Raw genomic sequence first — 22,002 nt, 5'->3', positions numbered from 1 at the left:
TATTTTATAAATTGAGAATGAGTTTTAATATAAAAGATAATAAAATGGATAAATTTTTGAGTATTTGAAATTTAGAGGGGATATGTAATTTTAAACTTTAGAGTGAGAAATACATAATTTTGAAGTTTTTGAGGGGTATACTTAAAATTAATATTTTTAATAAAACGTTTTCCTCTCATGCTATGTAGATGGGTCATGGATGGACCAATTGAGTGGAGGAATAGACTATATAATTTTTAAAGGAGACTTGATGATAGAGTATTATTCTGTTGCATTGAGAGCTTGTTGCCCAGCTCAAGTAGAAGCAATTGGCCGAATTCTCTGTCCCTCTGGAGTAGAAAATTCATGTCTCCAAAGTCACTGTCACTGGGCCCCAGTTCAAAAATTAACAGTGACCGGTTTCACCCGATAGTGACTGAGAGGGCAGAATTTTTTTGCACCCTAGAAGGCAGGTGATCTCCTTCCTTTGGTTTAAAGCTATGAAAAAGGTTGCCTCCATGAATATAAACTCATATATATATGTTCTATACAGATTGTCAAGTGCTAGCAATTTCTTGTACTTCGTAAGGCCTCCAATGGAAACAGATTGGAGAGCATTCAGGAAATTTTACAAGGCATGGGATCTTTTTAAGGTTTACAAGGATTTTAATTGTACTTTTATCCATAGATAGAGTAATATGATAGCGGATAGTTTAGCAAAATTAGGAAGAGGAAATGGATGAGATTACTTAGATTTTACTTTTCCTTTATTTTTGCAAACTTCTTTTATGGGTTGAGTAATTGTAATTGAGAGGAGTATGATATATGTTGTAATTTTGTCTACGGGCTTCAAGCAAGCAAAAATAAATAAATAAATAAAAAATTAAGTAATTAACACTACATTTATTATACATATCTTCACAAACCATTTATCTAACCCGACTTTTTTATTAATAAAAAAATAAATAATTAAATAAATATTGGAAAAGGTGCATGATTCTATGAAATCTCGTTTTATAGAAAGAACGGAATGTTTTATTCCGTCCAACTAAAAAAAAAAAAAACAATACTATTATTCTAAAATAGCATAATGCAACACTCTTCTTTTTCTATTTTAAATAACATTATTCAACCAGTATTTTAATTTGCCAATTTGTTAAACCTTGTGTCTACATATAAAAGTGTCAACTAGTTATCCACAGTAACAACCATATTATAACTTTTTATTAACAAATTGTACAAAACTATCACTATTTATCTTATATTATTTTTTAATACTACAATTTTTTTAATAAAAATATCTAACATATTATTATTGTTACAAATTTAACAAATAATTTTAAAATCCACATTACATAAGACCTTACAAAGAGAGGAGAGAAATTACCTCATACCAGAAAAAAAAAAAATAGTAAAACTGAATGAAATTCAAATGATTGCACATAATTATGCTTATTTTAAAAAAAGAGAATGCTTTGTTACACGGGCGATTAGTTCATAAAACAGGATGCATTAAAAAGCCGAAATTACCAGTTAATACCCTCTTTGGCTTGAAAATTTCTACCGTGTCCTAAAGCCTAAGCTACAAATAAAATAATCTAAAACTAAACCTATTCCACCTCTCCTCCATCTGATGAATTACGTGCCATTTACATCGCTTTAACCTCTTCAAGATTCGTGCAAACTACAGATTGAGCTGTAGTGTTGTGTATAACATTTTCTCTCATCATCCATCAAGAGTCTACTCGTTATCCATTTCATCAGATAGGTATAGTTTCTCCATTGCTGCCTTGAAGAAAAATCGAATAAAATGTTATTCATATGCAGTTCTTATTTCGCAAATTCAAAAAGTATCTGATACAAACAAACAAAGTAGGTGCCTTAATGGCTGCCACACCAGCAGCAGGAGGTTTCAAATCCAAGGCAACGCCAAAATAAAACATGGCCTTGTGGTGCATGTTAAGGTGCTTATAAATCTTTCCCACAAGTGCAAAGGTGGTGCTCTCCTTTGGTACCAGTCCTTCTAGCTAGTGCAATTCCTCCATTGCTAAATCGTACTGATCAAGTGATACCATTATCTGGGCTTTCTGGTAAATTGGCAGAACATTCTTGGGGTCCGCTTCCATTGCCCTCTCTACCATCTCCACTGTTTCCATTTCTCTCTGAAAAAATTATATTCATATTCCAAATTAGCATCAGAAGCATTAAATATCACAAATATCCATTAAAAAGTCAAATCTCACAACCACTCTTTCTTCCTTGTTTAGCAATTTTTGAAGGTACATAAGACATTGTCACTTGATTAAAAGGGGCAATTTCATGTATACCCCTCAAAACCTTCGAAATTTCGTATTGCCCCCTCTAAAATTTAGAAGAGTAAATATGAGGTAAATAAAATGGGTATCTATGTGAGTGCTTGAAATTTAGAAGGGCAAATATGATATTACGAATTTTAGAGGGGTATACATGAAATCCCCTAAACTTGTGCTTTCACATTTCTCTAAAATTGCGCACATATTAACTATATATAACTAGAATTCATAGAGATTAGTTAACTGGTATAAGGCTTGTTAATTACCAGTATAACATACATGTTTTTATATTAATGCCAACCATCAATAGCAACCAATGCTAAAAAATAAGTAATAACAACACTTATCAGAAATTACGTATTCCCCCCTCTAAATTGAACTGTAGTGTATAAAAATATGCAAATACCTTTAAAGAATGCAAAGCCATGCCAAGGTAGCACATGAGAACAGACGACATAGATTAAGGCGATATGCAAATCTGAAATGGTGCTCAGCAAACTCGAATTTCTCCTGGCGAAGATACACAACACCCAAATCGTACCAGGCGTTATAATGCCGCTCATTCACTTGAAGAGCACTCATGTAGTACTTTATCCCGTTCTCATAATCTTCCATTGCAGTGTATCTATTTTACCATAAACATAGGAAAATTTGTTAAATAAATGAAATGAAGGACTTTGGAACCAAAAGCAATCATAATCAAACTTCTCATGTCCAGTACACCAGTTCAATGATTTGCCAGCATTAATCCTAGTACGGATCAATACACGCTATGCATAGTACCCAAGCCTCACTCATTGTACTTTGTGAGGGTTTATATCTGGATCAGTGCCCAATTTTGGTGGTCATACTGGTAATGCCAACAATTGACCAAGGTAGAAAATTTGCTAAAATAGATGAGAAAATAAAATAAAAATGAGTCTTAAATTTGAGAGGTAGAGAGAAGTATACTCATGGCCACAAAGAGTATGAGCATATGCAAATCTCAGGTCGAGTTGTACAACCCGTTGAAACGTTTTCAAAGTAGTTTCATGGTCCTTTTGTATGCTATAGCAATTCCCAATAATTTTATGGATATACACTAATTTTAAGAGTTCATAAGGCTACTCAATTCATATTTAAATATTATACGAGAAATGATACCTGTACAATGGAGAGTATGAGAGCAAGGTGGTCCCACGAATCTCCACATCTTGCATCATACATATCCTACTGTACCAGTATCAGAAAAATTTGTGCTTTATGAAATGTGATGTTGGGAACTTGGAATATCTCACTTATTGGAGACTTCTAATAAGTCAGCTCTATTAGGTTTACTAATAATGTAGTGATATGGTCATATGAAGTTGTACAAAATAAAAATTGATATCCTCTTATAAATAATTACCACAGAAAAAATATATATATATGAATTCTCCAAAATATCAAAAATATGTAAATTCAAGTTATAAAGAAATCCAATCAGCTTGAACGAACTCCAATAGGTGAGGACAACAAGACAATACACCATTAATATAATCAATCTTTAATCAAGGAGCAACATCCAATAATAATACAACAGCTAATTTCTTATAATTCTTTTTCGTAATAACCTTCAATCAAGGATCAACATCCAATAATAATACAATAACAATTATTTTCTCCACTCTCAACGTGACAGTGGCAGTTTTATCACCACATTTTTCTAATTGCCTTCACAATTTCACCAACCTTACACGGCCCCATCATAACAAGACATCAGGCTCAAGGCCTTTAGAAATCATGTATAGTAAAAAATACAATACCTATTTGATTTCACCCTACTTGCACAGCCCTTCAATAAGAGTGCAATAGGTCACGGCATCAGTTTCATGCCCTTTCGAAGTCATGACATCTAGAAAATGCATTGCCTTGTCAATTTCACCTTTATTACACAGCCCAATTATAAGAGTGTTGTAAGTCCTGGCATCAGGATCAACCCCTTTGGAAATCATGATATCTAGAAAATCTATTGCCTTGGCAATTTCACCTTTTTTGCACAGTCCATCAATTAGCGTGTTGTAGGTCACAGCATCAGGATCAACCCTTTTCGAAATCATGACATCTAGAAAATCCCTTGCCTTATCAATTTCACCTTTCTTGCACAACCCATCAATAAAAGTATTGTAGGTCACAACATCAGGCTCACACCCTTTGGAAATCATGACATCTAGAAAACCTAATGCCTTATCAATTTCACCATTATCGCACAAACCTTTTATAAGAGTGCTATAGGTCACCACATCAGGCTCATACCCTTTGGAAATCATGACATCTACAATATCCATTGCCCAATCAATTTCACCATTATTGCACAGCCCTTTTATAAGAGTGTTGTACGTCACGATATCAAGATCATAACTTTTGGAAATCATGACATCTACAAGATCTAATGCCTTGACAATTTCACCTTTCTGGCACAGTCCATCTATTAGCGTGTTGTAGGTCACAACATTAGGCTCATGCCCTTTGGAAATCAAGACATCTAGAAAATCCATTGCCTTGTCAATTTCACCTTTCTTACACAACCAATCAATAAGAGTGCTGTAGGTCACGACGTCCGGGTCATGCCCTTTGGAAATCATGACATCTACAATATCCATGGCCTTGTCAATTTCACCATTATCGATCAGCCCTTTTATAAGAGTGTTGTAGGTCACCACATTAGGCTCACATCCATTCGAAAGCATGACATCTACAAAATCTAATGCCTTCACAGTTTCACCATTATCGCACAGCCCTTTTATAAGAGTGCTGTAGGTCACGACATCAGGCTCATACCCTTTGGAAATCATGACATGTACAGTATCCATTACCTTGTCAATTTCACCATTCTTGCAAAGCCCTTCTATAAGAGTGGTGTACGTCACGACATCAGGGTCATGCCCTTTGGAAATCATGACATTTACAAAATCAAATGCCTTACCAGTTTGACCATTTTTGCACAGCCAATTTATAAGAGTGTTGTACGTCACAATATCAGGGTCAACCCCTTTGGAAATCATAACATCTACAATATCTAATGCCTTATCAGTTTTACCTTTGTTACACAGCCCTTTTATAAGAGTGTTATAGGTCACGATATCAGGGTCATGCCCTTTGGAAATCATGACATCTACAATATCCATTGCCTTGTCAATTTCACCATTCTTGCAAAGCCCTTCTATAAGAGTGGTGTACGTCACGACATCGGGGTCATGCCCTTTGGAAATCATGACATTTACAAAATCAAATGCCTTACCAGTTTGACCATTTTTGCACAGCCAATTTATAAGAGTGTTGTACGTCACGATATCAGGGTCATACCCTTTGGAAATCATGACATCTACAAAATCTAATGCCTTCTCAATTTCACCGTTCCTGCATAGCCCGTTTATAAGAGTGTTGTAGGTCACTACATTAGGCTCATCTCCTTTGGAAATCATGACATTTACAAAATCCAATGCCTTACCAGTTTCACCATTTTTGCACAACGAATTTATAAGAGTGTTGTACGTCACGATATCAGGGTCATGCCCTTTGGAAATCATAACATCTACAATATCTAATGCCTTATCAGTTTTACCTTTGTTACACAGCCCTTTTATAAGAGTGTTATAGGTTACGATATTAGGCTCATGCCCTTTGGAAATCATGACATCAACAATATCCATTGCCTTGTCAATTTCACCATTCTTGCAAAGCCCTTCTATAAGAGTGGTGTACGTCACGACATCGGGGTCATGCCCTTTGGAAATCATGACATTTACAAAATCAAATGCCTTACCAGTTTGACCATTTTTGCACAGCCAATTTATAAGAGTGTTGTACGTCACGATATCAGGGTCATACCCTTTGGAAATCATGACATCTACAAAATCTAATGCTTTATCACTTTTACCTTTGTTACACAGCCCTTTTATAAGAGTGTTAAACGTTACGATATTAGGCTCATGCCCTTTGAAAATCATGACATCAACAATATCCATTGCCTTGTGAATTTGACCTGTCTTGCACAACCCATCTATTAGAATACTATACGAGAATACATCAGGTAGACATCCAAGCTTGGGCATTTTGTTTAGCACCACATTAACGGCCTCATCAGTTCTTTTATCCCAACAGAGGCCTTTGATTATTGGACTAAAGATCACGGCATGAGCTCTGTGACCCTCTCTGAGAAAGCGTCCCAGAAAAACAAAAATGAGGCTGAGCTGACTCATTCGCACACAGCAGTCCATCAAGATCTCATAGGTATATTCATTAGGACTGATTCCTTGAGCTTGGGTTAAGCGGGTGAAGAGGAAAAAGATGGTGGGGTAAGGGTTGTTGGAGGTTTTGGTGTAGTTTTTGAGGTAATTATTGATTTGACGGATGTTCTTAGCATCCAACAGCTGATCAAACTGGTGAATTGCCTCTTGGTCAGAAATGGTATCCGCAATCCACCGCCGACTTTTGTGGTCCTTGTGGTGCTTACCCTTCCAATGCGGCTGTGGATTTGGTATGTTGGGTTGGAATCGAGACTTGGGGAATGCGTTGCAGACAAGGTGAGAAGCAATTGGTGACTGGGATTGGGATTGGGTCCATGGTGAAGGTGAAGGTGAAAAGAAGGGGACAAGAGATAAGACACACACCATCGATCTATGTATGTGAAACTAGTGCCTACAAGAATGAATGAATAGCACATAACTAAGAAAGAAAGATTGTAAGCAATTTGATTTGGTTTAGTTACAGTGATACAGTCTGTTCATTGATCTCTGGTTCTTTGTCAAATCTGATCAAACAAGGTTGAAGGGACGCTTCGAGGTTCAATTACTAAACTACCTTAGCAAGGAAAGGAATACAGAGGAGGAGGAGGAGGAGATTAAGAGAACTAACCGAGTTGAGTTGAAGTGAAATTGCCAAGTGAGAAGTGAGAAGGGAGAAGGGATAAGCCTCAAGCAAGGCTGAGATGCTGAGCGATCAAACAAAACGACAAAAACTAGGGCTTAAAAAATTGAGTGTAGCTCCTGACCGTCCGATCAGAGCATTTAGTCCTTCAATATTCGTGCGAATTTAAATCGGACGGTGGGATGCGGATCTAAACTCAAAAAATGGTAAGAATTCGGGAGGGGGAGAGAGGTTTGGAGACAGATAAGATAATACAAACACTTCCTAAAATAAAACGTTTTTCTCTTATCAGTTCCGTTGGTGTAAATTAACATACATTTATTAATTTTATATCTCTTCCCAAAGCATTTATCTAACCGAAGTTTTTTTATTTTATTTTAGTAGAATAATTAAGTAGTGATATATTATTAAATATATTTTTTTATTTAATTGACCAAAATAATCATGACGTACCCACATGGTCCCAGGGAGGGGGGGGGGGGGGGGCAAGCTACCTCTCGGATCTTGAGTTTTAGTGAAAATCGGGAACGTTTTGATCAACTTTGTTTCCACTTGAAATTTTTTTTGTCCTCTCTGAATGTTTAATTTGTAATTTGAATTAAATTTAAGGTTAAAATTCATAAATTTCTTAAAAAATATGATTGATAATTAGAATTATAGTTAGAGAATCATAAATTATAAGTCAGAATATTAGACAGTACAAGTTAAAGCATTATTTTTTAGGGAAAATTGGTTATTTGTCACTCCAAAACTTTCAAATTAGAAAAATACCACTCCAAAATTAGAATTCATCAAAATGCCACTCTAAACTTAGAAAATTCAGAATTTTGTCACTCTAAATTATTAATGACCAAATTACCCTTCCTATCTCTTCTTCTCCGTTTTCTTCTTCTCCTTCGCTTCCCTAGTGGTTCTATCCCGTGCCTTGAGAGGCTGGCCAAGAAAAAATTGATAGAACCAATTTCCAAGCGCCAATTTTGATTCAAAGAAAAATTTCCAAGCACTACCTGGTGGTTCTCCTCCGCCTCCCTGGTATTAAGTTCTTGGAGCACCAATTTTCAAGCACCTAACTTTTCTTGCAATTTTGATTCAAACTCTTCATAGAAACCTCAAAATAGCTTCTGAAAACAATATTGCCAACTTCCTTCTACAACTCGTGCTCCCATTGGTTCTAAAAAATGACAGATTTAAAAACCCCAAAAATGTGATTTATTTGTTCAAAACTAAAATTCAATACTGAATTTAAAGCATCAATTTTTTCTTGTTCCACTTCCCCTTTTAGTGCTTGAATTTGTTCTTGGCCAGCCTCTAAAGGCACGGGACAGAACGACCAGGGAGGCGAAAGAGAAGAAGAAAATGGAGAAGAAGAGATGGAGAGGGTAATTTGGTCATTAATAATTTAGAGTGACAAAATTTTGAATTTTCTAAGTTTAGAGTGGCATTTTGATGAATTCTAATTTTGGAGTGGCATTTTTCTAATTTGAAAGTTTTGGAGTGACAAATAACCAATTTTTCCCTTTTTATTTATCGAGTACTTAATTAGTTAATGAGTTTAAATCGGATTCCGATTCGATATTTTTTTTGCCCTCCTCCTAATGTAACAAAAATCATGAGTCCGTCCCTGAAAATAATTACTATGATTAGCTTAATAGTATATTTCAGGGATGATTTTTATTTCACATATTATGCATTATGATTGCTTCTAATATTGCACCTAACAACTTGTAGCAATAAATTATTTACCTAGAACCATACATAGAAAAACATGTTTGAGCTTCTCACAATCTCCCCTCAAATTTACATTATCATCCTACTATTTTAACTAACATTTTACCATTCTTCTAAGAGTAGAGAAATAATGAATTTAGAAAAGAATACTAAGAAACTTACAAAATGAAGTCCATATATTTTCATTTTAACAAGAGAGTTTAAATGCCTCCATTTATAAATTGATTAGCAATTTCAAACAGTTGTCAAAGAGTAAAGAAAATTTAATTTCAAATTTAATTTCACAACTCCTACATCCATACAATTAATTAGTAATTGTTTCTAATGCGACAATATCGAATTTGATTGACTGGGAGATAAATGAAAGCTTTTACTTAGTGATATCTTTTAAAATTTACAATTACAATGTATCCTTTAAAGCGAAATTAAAATCCTAATTAGTGCACTGAAACAAATATAAAACAATTAACACGGTCATAAGCTCAACAAAGAAAAAAAAACAAAGCTATTCGATTTGTATTGATTTTTATTTAAATTTACAAACAATTTATAATTTTAATTTTTGCACAAATTTTAAAGTATATAAACGGTTCCGATTAAGTAGCAGACGGAATTTTATGCTAATAGTATTGAAAATTGCACTCCCATTTCATCTCTCGACTAACTAACTTTGTGACCACCTTAGTAGCTTCTATAAACAAATTAATTTAATTTAAAATATTCAGCGTACAATTTAATTTCATCTCTCGACTAATTTTAAAATATTCAGCGTACAATTTAATTTAATTTTCTTTGTGACCACCTTAGTAGCTTCTATAAACAAATTATCAAAAAAAAAAATAGCGTGTAATTTTATTAATATTACATTTATAGATAATTATAATTTCTCCACCTATCATTTCCCATTTCATCTCTCGACTAACTAACTTCTATTTTAACTATAACTACCAATTATAACTAATTTTTTTTCCTTTTCTCTCTTCCTATTCCACCTCCATCTTTCTCTTCCACCTTCGTCTCCCTCTCCCACCTCCGCCTTCCACCTCCCTCTCCCACCTCCGTCTCTACCTCCCTCTCACACCTCTGTATCTCCGACCTCCTCCTCCACCTCCGTTTTTTTCATCGATAAGCTCCCTTCCTCTCCTACTTTCACCCTCTTCCACCTTAAAATGGTAAATACAATAAGCTCCCATCTCTCTCACTTCCGTCTCTATCTCTATTTTTTTTCGTCTATGCCTGCTGCTTTCGCTCCAACGGACGTTCTGCCGGAGGATCCGTCACTCCATCCCAATCAAGCATTCCTCTACTGGGAATGAATACTTCAACGTGTATGAATGAATACTTCAGCGTGTATGAATGAATACTTCAACGTGTATGAATGGATACTTCAACATGTATGAATGAATACTTTGGCACACCTCTGCAGGATCAGATCCATCACTATTGATCGTATCTAAATGAGTGTTAAATGAATCGAGTTCAACTAATTTTGTCTCTGTGGATACAATTAATCTTTTTCATGTCTATGTTCTCCTTCCTCATGAAGTAGTGAGTTACTTGCAAAAAATAAATCTTTATTAATGGTGAATTAGGCCACTGCATACTAAGTAAATGACATAAAAATAAATTTTGAAAAAAATAGATGTATATGAATGAATACTTGATATCTTAGATATAAATACTTCAACGTGTATAAATGAATACTTGATATCTTAGGTATGAATACTTGCGTGACAAGATATTAATACTTGTGCAAATGACAACTCGAAAGTATGTCATCATGGATTTCATTTGAAAGATAAAATTGTGTAGAAAACATTCGTGGTTTTAGATTTGCAAAATTCCTCACAGATCGTCAAAAATATTGGTTACATTGAAAAAAAAACTCTAAAAACGTGTAAAAGATAGATGAGTGATGTGTCCAGTTTTTTTATTTACACTTGCACGAGGAGGATGAATATTTTCTCGATTAGGTATGAATATTTATGTGACGAGATATGAATACTTGTGCAACAGACAACTCGAAGGTATGTCATTATGGATCTCATTTGAAAGAAAAAATTATGTAGAAAAGACGTTCGTGGTTTTAGATTTGCAAAATTCCTCACATATCATCAAAAATATTAGTTAAATTGAACGGAGAAAAAAAAACCCACTTCTAAAAACATATAAAAGATGGATGAGTGATGTGTCCAGCTTTTTATTTACACTTGCACGATGCGGATGAATACTTTCTCGATGATGCATTAATATTTTCTTGATAATGTATGAATACTTGCATGACGAGTTATGAATATTTGTGCAACGAATAACTCGAAAGTATGTTATCATGGATCTCATTTGAAAGAGAAAATTATGTAGAAAACGTTTGTGGTTTTAAATTTGCAAAATATTAGTTTAATGATTGGAGAATGAAATGGAAAAATGTTACGGGAGGATAGCTAGGTGCTCCCTACATTTATATATTATTTTCGTGAATGTGTGCAAATAAAATACCGAACTCATTCAACCGCTCAAATTTTTTCATTTACAAATCTCGATGAATTTGAACGGTTGGATGAGAAAATAACAAATTATTTCTTTAAAAAAATAATAGATTTCAATCCGAGGGAACAAGCATCAGTATTGTGTGCAAATAAATTGATGTTTAAATTATAATCACCATAAATTAACAATTTTAGAAAATGTTGCGTAGCGGCGATTACTGACCGACTCGTGGGTCCCAACTTGTCCGATTCGGTGGTCCAGACAGAATTTAGCCCATAGAATGATAGAACCCGTTAAGCTTTTTTATAAAAGGAAACCCTATATCTACTAAACGCCAATCTCACCGACACATAGGCCCCACTTTTCCAGGCTTGATTTTATGGGTGAATATTTTAAGTTTTTAACAGATGCAGCGCACGAACCAATGCAGCTCTGTTTGAATTCTATAATCTCTGCGCTGCATGGAGTCAAAACTACTCTGTTAAAATCTTTACCGATTTTTATAAAAGGAAACTCTATATATCAAACCCAAATCTGACCGACATATAGGCCCCACATTTCCAGGCTTGATTTTATAATAATAAATAGGGGGAATTTCACGTATACCCCTCAAAAACTTCAAAATTACGTATTTCCCCCTCTAAAGTTTGAAATTACATATTTCCCCTCTAAACTTCAAAAACTCACAAATTTACCCATTTTATTGTATTTTATATTAAAACTCATTCCAAAATCTTAAAATACCCATTTTACCCTTTATTAAAAGCATATAAAGCCCATCAAACTCAAATTTAAATCTGAAAGGTTTCTCTACCGTTTGATCCGTGTGCATCGCATTAAGATCTGTGCATAGTGCTTCAATTTCGTGTTGATCTAGCATGCACGGATCTTAAAGCAATATTGATTGGTGCGCATCGCATTAAGATATGTGCACGTAACATCAATATACATGCGTGTTCGCATCAAGATTCGTGCTGATCTTGCGCACGCATATTTAAAAGCAGTTTGGACGGTAGAAAAATTGTTCATATTCAATTTTGAGTTTGATGGGCTTTATATGCTTTTAATAAAATGGTAAAATTGGTATTTTATAAATTTAGAATGAGTTTTAATATAAAAGACAATAAAATAAGTAAATTTGTGAGTATTTGAAGTTTAGAGGGGGAAATATGTAATTTCAAACTTTAGAGGGGGAAATATGTAATTTTGAAGTTTTTGAGGGGTATACGTGAAATTCCCCCTAATAAATAATAGATTAGTGGATCCCCTCCAGAATTCGTATCACCTAAGGTAACATAATATTTCTGTTTGGATCTGGACCGTCTAATCAGAATCAGCACGATTATTGAAGCATCCGTGCGTTTATCGGACGGCCATGATCCAAACAAGGATTCCTCACAGTCACAGACAATCGGTGAAACCCTATATCTAGTAACCCCAATCTGACCGACATATAGGCCCCACTTTTCCAGGCTTGATCTTATAAATGATAAATATTAATAAGAACAGTCGGTGAAATCAAATTTCAAATCGATCGATTCCTTCTTCTCATTTCGAACGAAGCAATCGAAATCAGAAAAGAAATCTCCAAATAGAACCAAAAAAAGTCCTGACCTTTGTCTCCGCTCTCGCTTTCCTTCTTCTCTGCCAGAATCGGAATTCAAGAAATTCGATTGTGGGTATTTGTGTAGACTTGGAGTACTACTCAGTTGATGCTTTGGTTTGAGAGAAAGAAGAGATGGAGGCGTTAATGGTAGAGAAGGTCCAGAGCAGCTTGGGGCAATTCATGCCTCGCAATGCTCTCTTTCTCTGCGAGCGTCTCTGTGCGCAGTTCCCTGCTGAGGTTAACTTTTACTGTTTCACCCCCTCTCGTTTCTCTATTTTCTTAACCTATCCATTAGGGTTTTTCGTATGAACCAAAAAGAGTATGATGTTTAATCTGAAATTTGTATTAATTTTGTTTGGCTTCTTATAGAAAAATGTTATATTTGTGAAATATAAAATTACCAGTGTACCTAGGTTTTTAGGGAGATGCTGAGTTGTATCTGTTGTGAATTACCAGTATACCTAGGTTTTTAGGGTTTAGTAGGAACCAAAAATAGTATGATGTTTAATCTGAAATTTGTATTAATTTGGTTGGTTTCTTATAGAAAAATGGTAAATTTGCTAAATAAAATTACCAGTATACCTAGGTTTTTAGGGAGATGCTGAGTTTTATCTGTTGTGAATTACCACTATGCCTAGGTTTTTAGGGTTTAGTAGGAACCAAAAAGAGTATGATGTTTAATCTGAATTTTGTATTAATTTTGTTTGGTTTCTTATAGAAAAATGGTATATTTGTGAAATGAAATTACCAGTATACCTAGGTTTTTAGGGAGATGCTGAGTTTTATCTGTTGTGAATTACCAGTGTACCTAGGTTTTTAGGGTTTAGTTGGAACCAAAAAGAGTATGATGTTTAATCTGAAGTTTGTATAATTTTGTTTGGTTTCTTATAGAATTATGGTATATTTGCTATTTTGTGTACTCAACTTGAGCGAAATATAAAATTGCCAGTATATCTGTTGTGAATTTTCAGATAAACCAGCAACTGCTAGCGACTTGTTACCTTCAAAATAACCAAGCTTATGCTGCTTACAATATATTGAAAGGTACTACTTGCTGCTAATATATTATGCCTTCTCTATTTCTTAAGTTATTTTATGGTATAATTAGTTGTGTATTTTATGTTGACCAATAAATGCCATGATAATATCGGGCAAATTTTCTTCTTTGAGATAAATATTGGATGAAATTATAATTAGACTTAGTTTTAGTATTCCTTCCTTTCACTTTAAGTTTTTAAATTGTCGATTTTACAATTTATTGGGAAGTTTATTTTTTTTTTCTTTTGTTGATTGTATATGACTGTAATTCTTTTTAAATGGTTTAAGGTTTAAAAATGCCGCAGTCGAGGTATCTATTTGCGTTATCGTGTTATAGAATGGATCTAGTTAAAGAAGCAGAAGCAGCTCTGTGCCCCCCTAATGAACCCAATTCAGAGGTACTAACGTACCTTTCTATATTATTCACAACAATATATTATGTTTGCTACTACCATACTGGTATCTTGAACAGTTAATTTTCTTTTTTCCTTTGTTAACTTTCTTACAGTGTGCTTATATATATTTTTTTAATGCATATGGTATATGCTTGTTAATTCCACCAGCTTAGTAGTGTATTAGTTTTCCTCTTCACTTTTGTTTCTGATTATGAAATATTTATCAATTTTGAAAGTGGTTTTAATTATTTATTGGTAGGTTCCAAATGGTGCAGCTGGGCACTATCTTCTTGGGCTGGTTTACAGGTTATTTTTTTCCATATTTGTAATTTGCATATTTTTGTTTAGAATGTCCATCGCATTGCATGGATTCTGAACGTGTTTTAATTCTTTTGGCATGTGTGAAATTTTGTTACCGATTTTTTATTATTAATTGTAGGTATACAGGAAGAAAAAAGGCTGCAATAGAGCATTTCACACAAGCATTGACAGCTGACCCCCTTTTATGGGTTGCATATGAAGAACTCTGTGCTTTAGGTTAGTGCATGTGACAAACATTGAAAATTTGATTTTTTTTAAAAGGATTCTTTTGGAAATTAGCCTGTAATTTAATTTGCTCACCAGTTAACATTTTTACGCTTGCAACAATCGGCTAACAGTTTTGATCATTTGTGAATAATACCTAATTTATAAGTGCAAAATCTATGTTCTGTTAAATGTCATCACTTGTTGTTTGATTGCCTAAACTGAGAAACCAAAGCAAGTAGGTTTATCTATTGTTCAAATTTACTGGAACAGTGTGTGAAATGATAGGAACTAATAAGTGTTTAAGGGTAATCTAATTAATTTCTGTTGAACATTGACCTATTATGCCAGTTGTGAATGGCAGAAATGTTTGGAGTTATCCCTCTTTTTACATTTCGAATATCAAAATGCAAAAAATATGGTATTCGATGTTTTCTTGTGCATATCAGTAATTTACTGATCAAAATTTATGAAAGTTCTGTAATGATAGTCCATCTGTGTTGTTAAATACAGAACATTATATATTTTAAAGTGTTGATGAATGGTAAATGATATATAAAACCTCATCAATTATTATATGCGCAACATGTATATCGTGTAGTCTTTAGATCACATTGAATTTATAGTAGTTTTTAGTTTTTTTGATACCAGAAAGTTTCTTTATGTTAGAAACAGTTTATCAAATTAGTTTTTATATAATTCAGGTGCAGCCAAAGAAGCTAAGGAATGCTTTGGTGATGATGTGGCTCCGCGCATACACCAGCAACATTGTTCAGATATGACTTCAAAAAACCTAAATATTTCTATTGATAAACGGGGTTTACCTTCAAATGCGGAGACAGAACAGCCACTTTCTTCTCATTACTTAACAGCAACCAACCATTTCACGCCATATGATACCCCTTCACCAACTGCTCATCAGGTTAGTATCTTTGTTTTCCTTCCTTTTTTTTTACTAGCCTCTTAATCAATAATGAGAAATATTGATTGAAAATTGTGATTATCGAGTATAAAAGGATTCATGTGATTATTATTATTATTTTTTTTATAAAAGTTTCAGATATCAGGGAATGCAGTTGCCCCACCACCACTCAATAGAAATCTCATGTACTTGAACAACAATGCATTAGGTGCAGATTCTCCCACAAAGTTGAATTCAAATGCAACAGGTCAAGTTCATAGGAGAAAATATGTGGATGAGTCCAAGTTAAGAAAGGTATCTTTTATACTTTTTATATCTGTATGTGATATGCCATGGATAGGAATATCGTATTTGAAACAGTACATATACGACGATACACGATTTGAAATTTTTAGGGTAGGTACATCAGTGTATAACATATTAAGTTATAATTTAGGTGCCTGAGAAATAATGCCTTTCTGAAAAAAATGGCCTTAAAAATCTAGAAGTATGAATATAGAAACTTAATTCTTGAATAAATATGCTATTGTTTCGCACGCACTAGTGGTTGAATTAAATAAAATGATTGAGCATAAAAATACTGTTAAACATTCTAACTAAATTTGTAATTTAAGCAAAAGTAGTATTTGCATGTATATCAATGGCTGCAGTAAAAGATTGATTGTGTTAAGACTTGATATATGTTGGTATTTTATATGCTAATTAGAACCTATCCCCTATTCCCCTATCCCCTATCCCCTATCCCCTATGCTAATAGATTCGTCAGAGACGCACAACCTATTTGATCAGTATATTTGGTGTCAGTCCCCGGAAAATCAAGGCAAGTGTTGATTCCTGTAATTTCTGTTAGCTAGACCTAAGACTAATTCTCAACATTGAAGGTTAATTATATAAATAATCTAAAGTTTTATTAAATGGAGATTCAAGCTGTTAGAGGAAAATCAGTGTTTTAAAACATAGGGCGCATGGGTTCCACCTCTTGCACCGAATTGCACGATTTTAGATTTTTAAGATAAAACAATAATACAAATTAGCAAAATTCAAAGGGTGGGGAAGCAAATTTTCCTCTTCTGCGCAAAACCAGACTAAGCTCTGTTTGCTTTAATTCCACGTTGCTTCCTTTTATGGCTGCTTTAGCCTTTAGGAGTTTGCGTAGATATTCTGAGGTGTGATACTGTATATACATATCTCTAGCTTATTCTATTCAAAATATGTATTAAAATATTGGATATGCCAGCTGGCGTGTCAGATACGTATAGTATGTTTATTGTGTGCACAGTTGTATAGGGTGTTTTTTGTATGGAGACAGTTTCATCTGTTTCTTTGTTTTCATTTGAGCTCTCTGGCTCTTTATACAATTAAACCACTTGAATTGGTATTAAGATGGTGCATTTTAGAAAGTGCATCTTATGGTGAAAGTGAATATTTTTGCAGGTCTCAGAGAGATTGTTTGAAAGTGGGACCCGGCGAAGTACAAGGAATTCAAACAAGGATTCTACACCAAATCCAAACCCTAGCACCACTGTGAATGGGCCCCACCCCTCACTTCCGGGGAATAGGCTGTTTGGGAGTTACAATTCCACAAGTAGAAGCCTCAATGCACTTCGCTCTGTCACTCTTAGGCGGGGTCCTAATCGATCTTTGGAGAATTTCGATGAAGGTACCTATTACATGACTTTTATTTGGGCAAGAGAGACATTTGCCCAGGCTTATTTCCCCTTCTTTTCTCGCATTTTTTAAATAGCTTTGATCTAAAATTACTGATGAGGTCATTATGTCATACCAGTACCTTACCAGTATGAATTGGTTGCCTCTGTTGTTATTTCTAAATAATAGAACTGAACCTAAGTATCTGAAACCAGAATATTTTAATAGTTCACGAGGAAGTAGCATTTGTTAATCACAAGCAATTTTAAAATCTAATTTTAGGAAGAAGACAAGATGTGTATGAAGAAATGTGGACTCCATCTGAAAACAATTTAGCAACTACAAACCCATGCTCCACGTCTTCTATGATTGATGCCAGATCCACTGAGCAGGACAGAGTTGGGGGTGTTTCAGTAATTTCCTCCCACGACTCCAGACTTTTAGCTGGTATAAAGGAGCTCTTGGAGCTTTTAAGAATCCTAGGTGAAGGCTACCGGCTATCCTGCTTGTACAGATCCCAGGTTTGACTTTGTTCATTATTTGCAAAATGCTTTATAAATAGTATAATAATATACCGGTCGTGTGAGGTTATGGTACTATGCATAGCGCACTTTGGTCCATACTATGGATGCATATCTTCATTTTCAAAGTCCAAACAGGCGACTCATTCCGCTCAACCTGATGTCCATATGAAAATGTGCTTGGATGCCAAATTTTACATTTTTTAGATTTTTTTACTATTTTTTTAAATAGGTACGGAATCACTTGACTAAAAATATAGTAAAAAAATTCGAAAAAATGTAAAATTTGGTCTCGAAGTACTTTTTTATATGGAGATCATGATGAAAGGTTCGGATCTACTTATTGGGTACTAATATCTTCTCTTAGATACATGGATCATTGTTAATATTTGTTATTTTCAAATGAGCAGGAAGCATTGGAAGTTTATCATACACTTTCTGAACAACATTTTAATACTGGATGGGTGCTCATTCAGGTAACCTTCTATTTACATTCCATTCAAGCATTCCCTGCTTGATTATTTAGTAAGGGTAGAGAGTTCAGTATTTTATTTTAAAGAAACAAGAAAAGGGAAGTGCAATGGATATATTATTTTAGGAGTATGTTTGTTTTGTTAATAAATGAAGAATTAAATTAAATTATGCAGGTTGGCAAAGCATACTCTGAGTTGTTTGAGTACGCAGAGGCTGATCGTTTCTTTGATTTGGCGCATCGGTTGTCACCACACACTCTAGAGGGAATGGATGTCTACTCCACTGTTCTATTTGTAAGTTTCTTCTTTGATTTGGCCAATTAATATAACTTGGAGATCATACAATAGTACAGCCTGCTGTGGCTTAAGTTTACTTGAATTTCAATTTAATTTTCGCATAAATTAAAATATTGCATATGAGTGTACTATTGCAAAGTATCTTATGCAAACACAATTGTTTTGTTTTGTTTACAGCATAGGAAGGAGGAAATGCGGCTAAGTTATCTTGCTCGTGAACTTGCTTCAATTGACCGCTTGTCTCCTCAAGCCTGGTATTCCTTATTTATTTATGTAATTTATGAGGCAGTTTTATTTTTACTTGTGCAAAACCTCAATACCTGTTATACAAAACATATAAATAAAGTATATTACATTACTATATAGCCCCATAGATCATTATCTACACTTTTCCCATTTCATTCAAATGAATGGCCCACCCGTAAAAGAAGGTTCCTTCAATGCATAAATGAAATTATTGTTATTTCATTATGCTTCTTTTATTCCACTCGTTGATTTATCTAAACCCTTGTTGATTGATTTCATTAGATCTCACTCTTTTTATTTTGTCATGTTTGTCTGGGAACAATAAAAATATTATAGGTGTGCAGTCGGAAATTGCTATAGCATACAAAAGGACCATGAAACTGCCTTGAAAACGTTTCAACGGGCTGTACAACTCGACCCGAGATTTGCATATGCTCATACTCTTTGTGGCCATGAGTATACTTCTATCTACCTCTCAAATTTCAGACTCATTTTTATTTTATTTTTCTCATCTATTATAGCAAATTTCTAACTTGGTCAATTGTTGGCATTACCAGTATGACCACCAAAATTGGGCAGTGATCCAGATATAAACCCTCACAAAGTACAATGAGTGAGGCTTGGGTACTATGCATAGCGCGTATTGATCCGTACTATGGATCAATATCTCTAATTATTAAAGTCAAAACAATCGATCTGAACCGTTCAACATGATCTCTATATGAAAATGTACTTAAAGACTAAATTTTACATTTTTTAGAATTTTTTTACTATTTTTTTAGATAGGTAGCAAATCACTTGATCTAAAGATTCTAGACCATTCAGAAGTAATGATTTGCTACCCTCCCTAAGAAAATAGTAAACAAATTTAAAAAAAAATGTAAAATTTAGTCTTTTAAGTACATTTTCATATGAAAATAATGTTGAACAGTTCAAATCGCTATTTGAACTTTGAAAATAAAAAATATTAATTCATAGTACGGACTAATCTGTACTATGCATAGTACCATAGCCTCAGTCAAGTACAATTTATATTAAAAATAAAAGGTAAAAATGCTGGCAAATCATGGAACTGCCAAAAGAGTGCACTGGTATACTGGACATGGGAAGTTTGATTATGATTGCTTTTGGTTCCAAAATCCTTCATTTCATTTATTTAACAAATTTACCTATGTTTATGGTAAAATAGATACACTGCAATGGAGGATTATGAGAACGGGATAAAGTGCTACATGAGTGCTCTTCAAGTGGATGAGCGGCACTATAACGCTTGGTACGGTTTGGGGGTTGTGTATCTTCGCCAGGAGAAATTCGAATTTGCTGAGCACCATTTCAGATTTGCATATCGCATTAATCCTATGTCGTCTGTTCTCATGTGCTACCTTGGCATGGCTTTGCATTCTTTAAAGGTATTTGCATATTTTTATCGGGGGGAATATCATGCATAGCCCTCTAAAATTTGTAATATCATATTTACCCTTCTAAATTTTAGAGGGGGAAATATGTAATTTCGAAGGTTTTGAGGGGTATACATGAAATTGCCCCTTTCAATCAAGTGACAATGTCATATGTACCCTGAAAAATGGTAAATATCATGCATACCTTAAATTTTTTTGTTAAGTGTTGTTCTGTATTCCTCAAGCTCAGAAAACAAGGAAGAAAGAGTGCTTGTGAGATTTGATTTTTTAATGGGTATTTGTGATATTTAATGCTTCTGATGCTAATTTGGAATATGAATATAATTTTTTCAGAGAGAAATGGAAGCAGTGGAGATGGTAGAGAGGGCAATGGAAGCGGACCCGAAGAATGTTCTGCCAATTTACCAGAAAGCCCAGATAATGGTATCACTTGAGCGGTACGATTTAGCACTGGAGGAGTTGCATCAGCTAGAAGGACTGGTACCAAAGGAGAGCACCATCTTTGCACTTATGGGAAAGATTTATAAGCATCTTAACATGCACCACAAGGCCATGTTTTATTTCGGTGTTGCCTTGGATTTGAAACCTCCTGCTGCTGACGTAGCAGCCATTAAGGTACCGACTTTGTTCGTATCTTATACTTTTTGAATTTGCTAATAAGAACTGCTGCATATGAAATAACATTTTATTCGATTTGTTCTTCAAGGCCGCAATGGAGAAACTATACCTACCCGATGAAATGGATGACGAGTAGACGACTCTTGATGGATGATGAGAGAAAATGTTATACACAACACTACAGCTCAATCTGTAGTTTGCACGAATCTTGAAGAGGTTCAAACGATGTAAATGGCATGTAATTCGTCAGATGGAGGAGAGGTGGAATAGGTTTAGTTTTAGATTATTTTATTTGTAGATTAGGCTTTAGGACACGGTAGAAATTTTCAAGCCAAAGAGGGTATTAACTGGTAATTTCGGCTTTTTAATGCATCCTGTTTTATGAACTAATCGCCCGTGTAACAAAGCATTCTCTTGTTTTAAAATAAGCATAATTATGTGCAATCATTTGAATTTCATTCAGTTTTACTATTTTTTTTTTTTTTCTGGTATGATGTTGCCACCTTTTTTCTGGTATGCTGTAATTTCTCCTCTCGTTGTAAGGTCTGATGCAATGCGGATTTGAAAATTATTTGTTAATTTTGTAACAGTAATAATATATTAGATATTTTTATTGAAAATATTGTAGTATTAACAAATGATATAAGATAAGTAATGGGTTGTTTTGTACAATTTAAAATGGGCAAATTAAAAGATAGCTGTACTAGGAATAATAGTAAATTAGAATACTGGTACAATAATGTTATTTGAGATAGAAATAGAAGTGTTGTTGTTATACTATTTTAGAAGAATGGTAAAATGTTAGTTAAAATAGTAGGATGATAATGTAAATTTGAGGGGAGATTGTGAGAAGCTCAAACATATGGTTCTAGGTAAATAATTTATTACTACAAGTTGTTAGGT

At 34.2% G+C, this 22,002-nt stretch overlaps 4 protein-coding genes across 5 annotated transcripts in view; 1 reads left to right on the top strand and 3 right to left on the bottom strand.

Moving 5' to 3' along the window:
* LOC144556550 (uncharacterized) overlaps positions 1-22,002 on the bottom strand; it is a 78,323-nt gene that overhangs the window by 9,151 nt on the left and 47,170 nt on the right. The window lies entirely within an intron of this gene.
* On the bottom strand, positions 1,405-7,078 carry LOC144556549 (uncharacterized). Its single transcript, XM_078304930.1, has 4 exons — positions 3,884-7,078; positions 3,435-3,814; positions 2,698-2,916; positions 1,405-2,141 (listed from the first exon to the last, which is right to left on the bottom strand). Exon 1 carries the CDS (start codon positions 6,923-6,925, stop codon positions 4,091-4,093), a length of 2,835 nt encoding a protein of 944 aa, XP_078161056.1. The 5' UTR covers positions 6,926-7,078; the 3' UTR covers positions 1,405-2,141; positions 2,698-2,916; positions 3,435-3,814; positions 3,884-4,090.
* Positions 1,721-3,490, bottom strand: LOC144556657 (cell division cycle protein 27 homolog B-like). Its single transcript, XM_078305043.1, has 5 exons — positions 3,435-3,490; positions 2,721-2,916; positions 2,052-2,141; positions 1,860-2,006; positions 1,721-1,768 (listed from the first exon to the last, which is right to left on the bottom strand). The coding sequence occupies exons 1-5, from the start codon at positions 3,488-3,490 to the stop codon at positions 1,721-1,723; spliced, it is 537 nt and encodes a 178-aa protein (XP_078161169.1).
* Positions 12,905-21,561, top strand: HBT (CDC27 family protein). 2 transcript variants are annotated; one of them, XM_078305389.1, is made up of 16 exons: positions 12,905-13,236; positions 13,971-14,043; positions 14,326-14,435; positions 14,692-14,738; positions 14,872-14,969; positions 15,662-15,879; positions 16,018-16,173; positions 17,314-17,539; positions 17,809-18,047; positions 18,458-18,523; positions 18,695-18,814; positions 18,995-19,071; positions 19,400-19,519; positions 20,253-20,472; positions 20,815-21,096; positions 21,188-21,561. In XM_078305389.1, the coding sequence occupies exons 1-16, from the start codon at positions 13,132-13,134 to the stop codon at positions 21,233-21,235; spliced, it is 2,205 nt and encodes a 734-aa protein (XP_078161515.1). In that variant the 5' UTR covers positions 12,905-13,131; the 3' UTR covers positions 21,236-21,561. The 2 variants fall into 2 exon arrangements, with proteins under 2 accessions (XP_078161515.1, XP_078161514.1); XM_078305388.1 differs by having other exon boundaries at positions 12,908-13,236; positions 16,012-16,173.

The sequence above is a fragment of the Carex rostrata genome, chromosome 7 (genome assembly GCF_964058835.1).
Source record: "Carex rostrata chromosome 7, lpCarRost1.2, whole genome shotgun sequence".
In the NCBI taxonomy this organism is placed as follows: Eukaryota; Viridiplantae; Streptophyta; class Magnoliopsida; order Poales; family Cyperaceae; genus Carex; species Carex rostrata.
The sequence above is the reverse complement of the archived record's forward strand: the minus strand, read 5'-3'. Positions and strand labels throughout refer to the sequence as shown.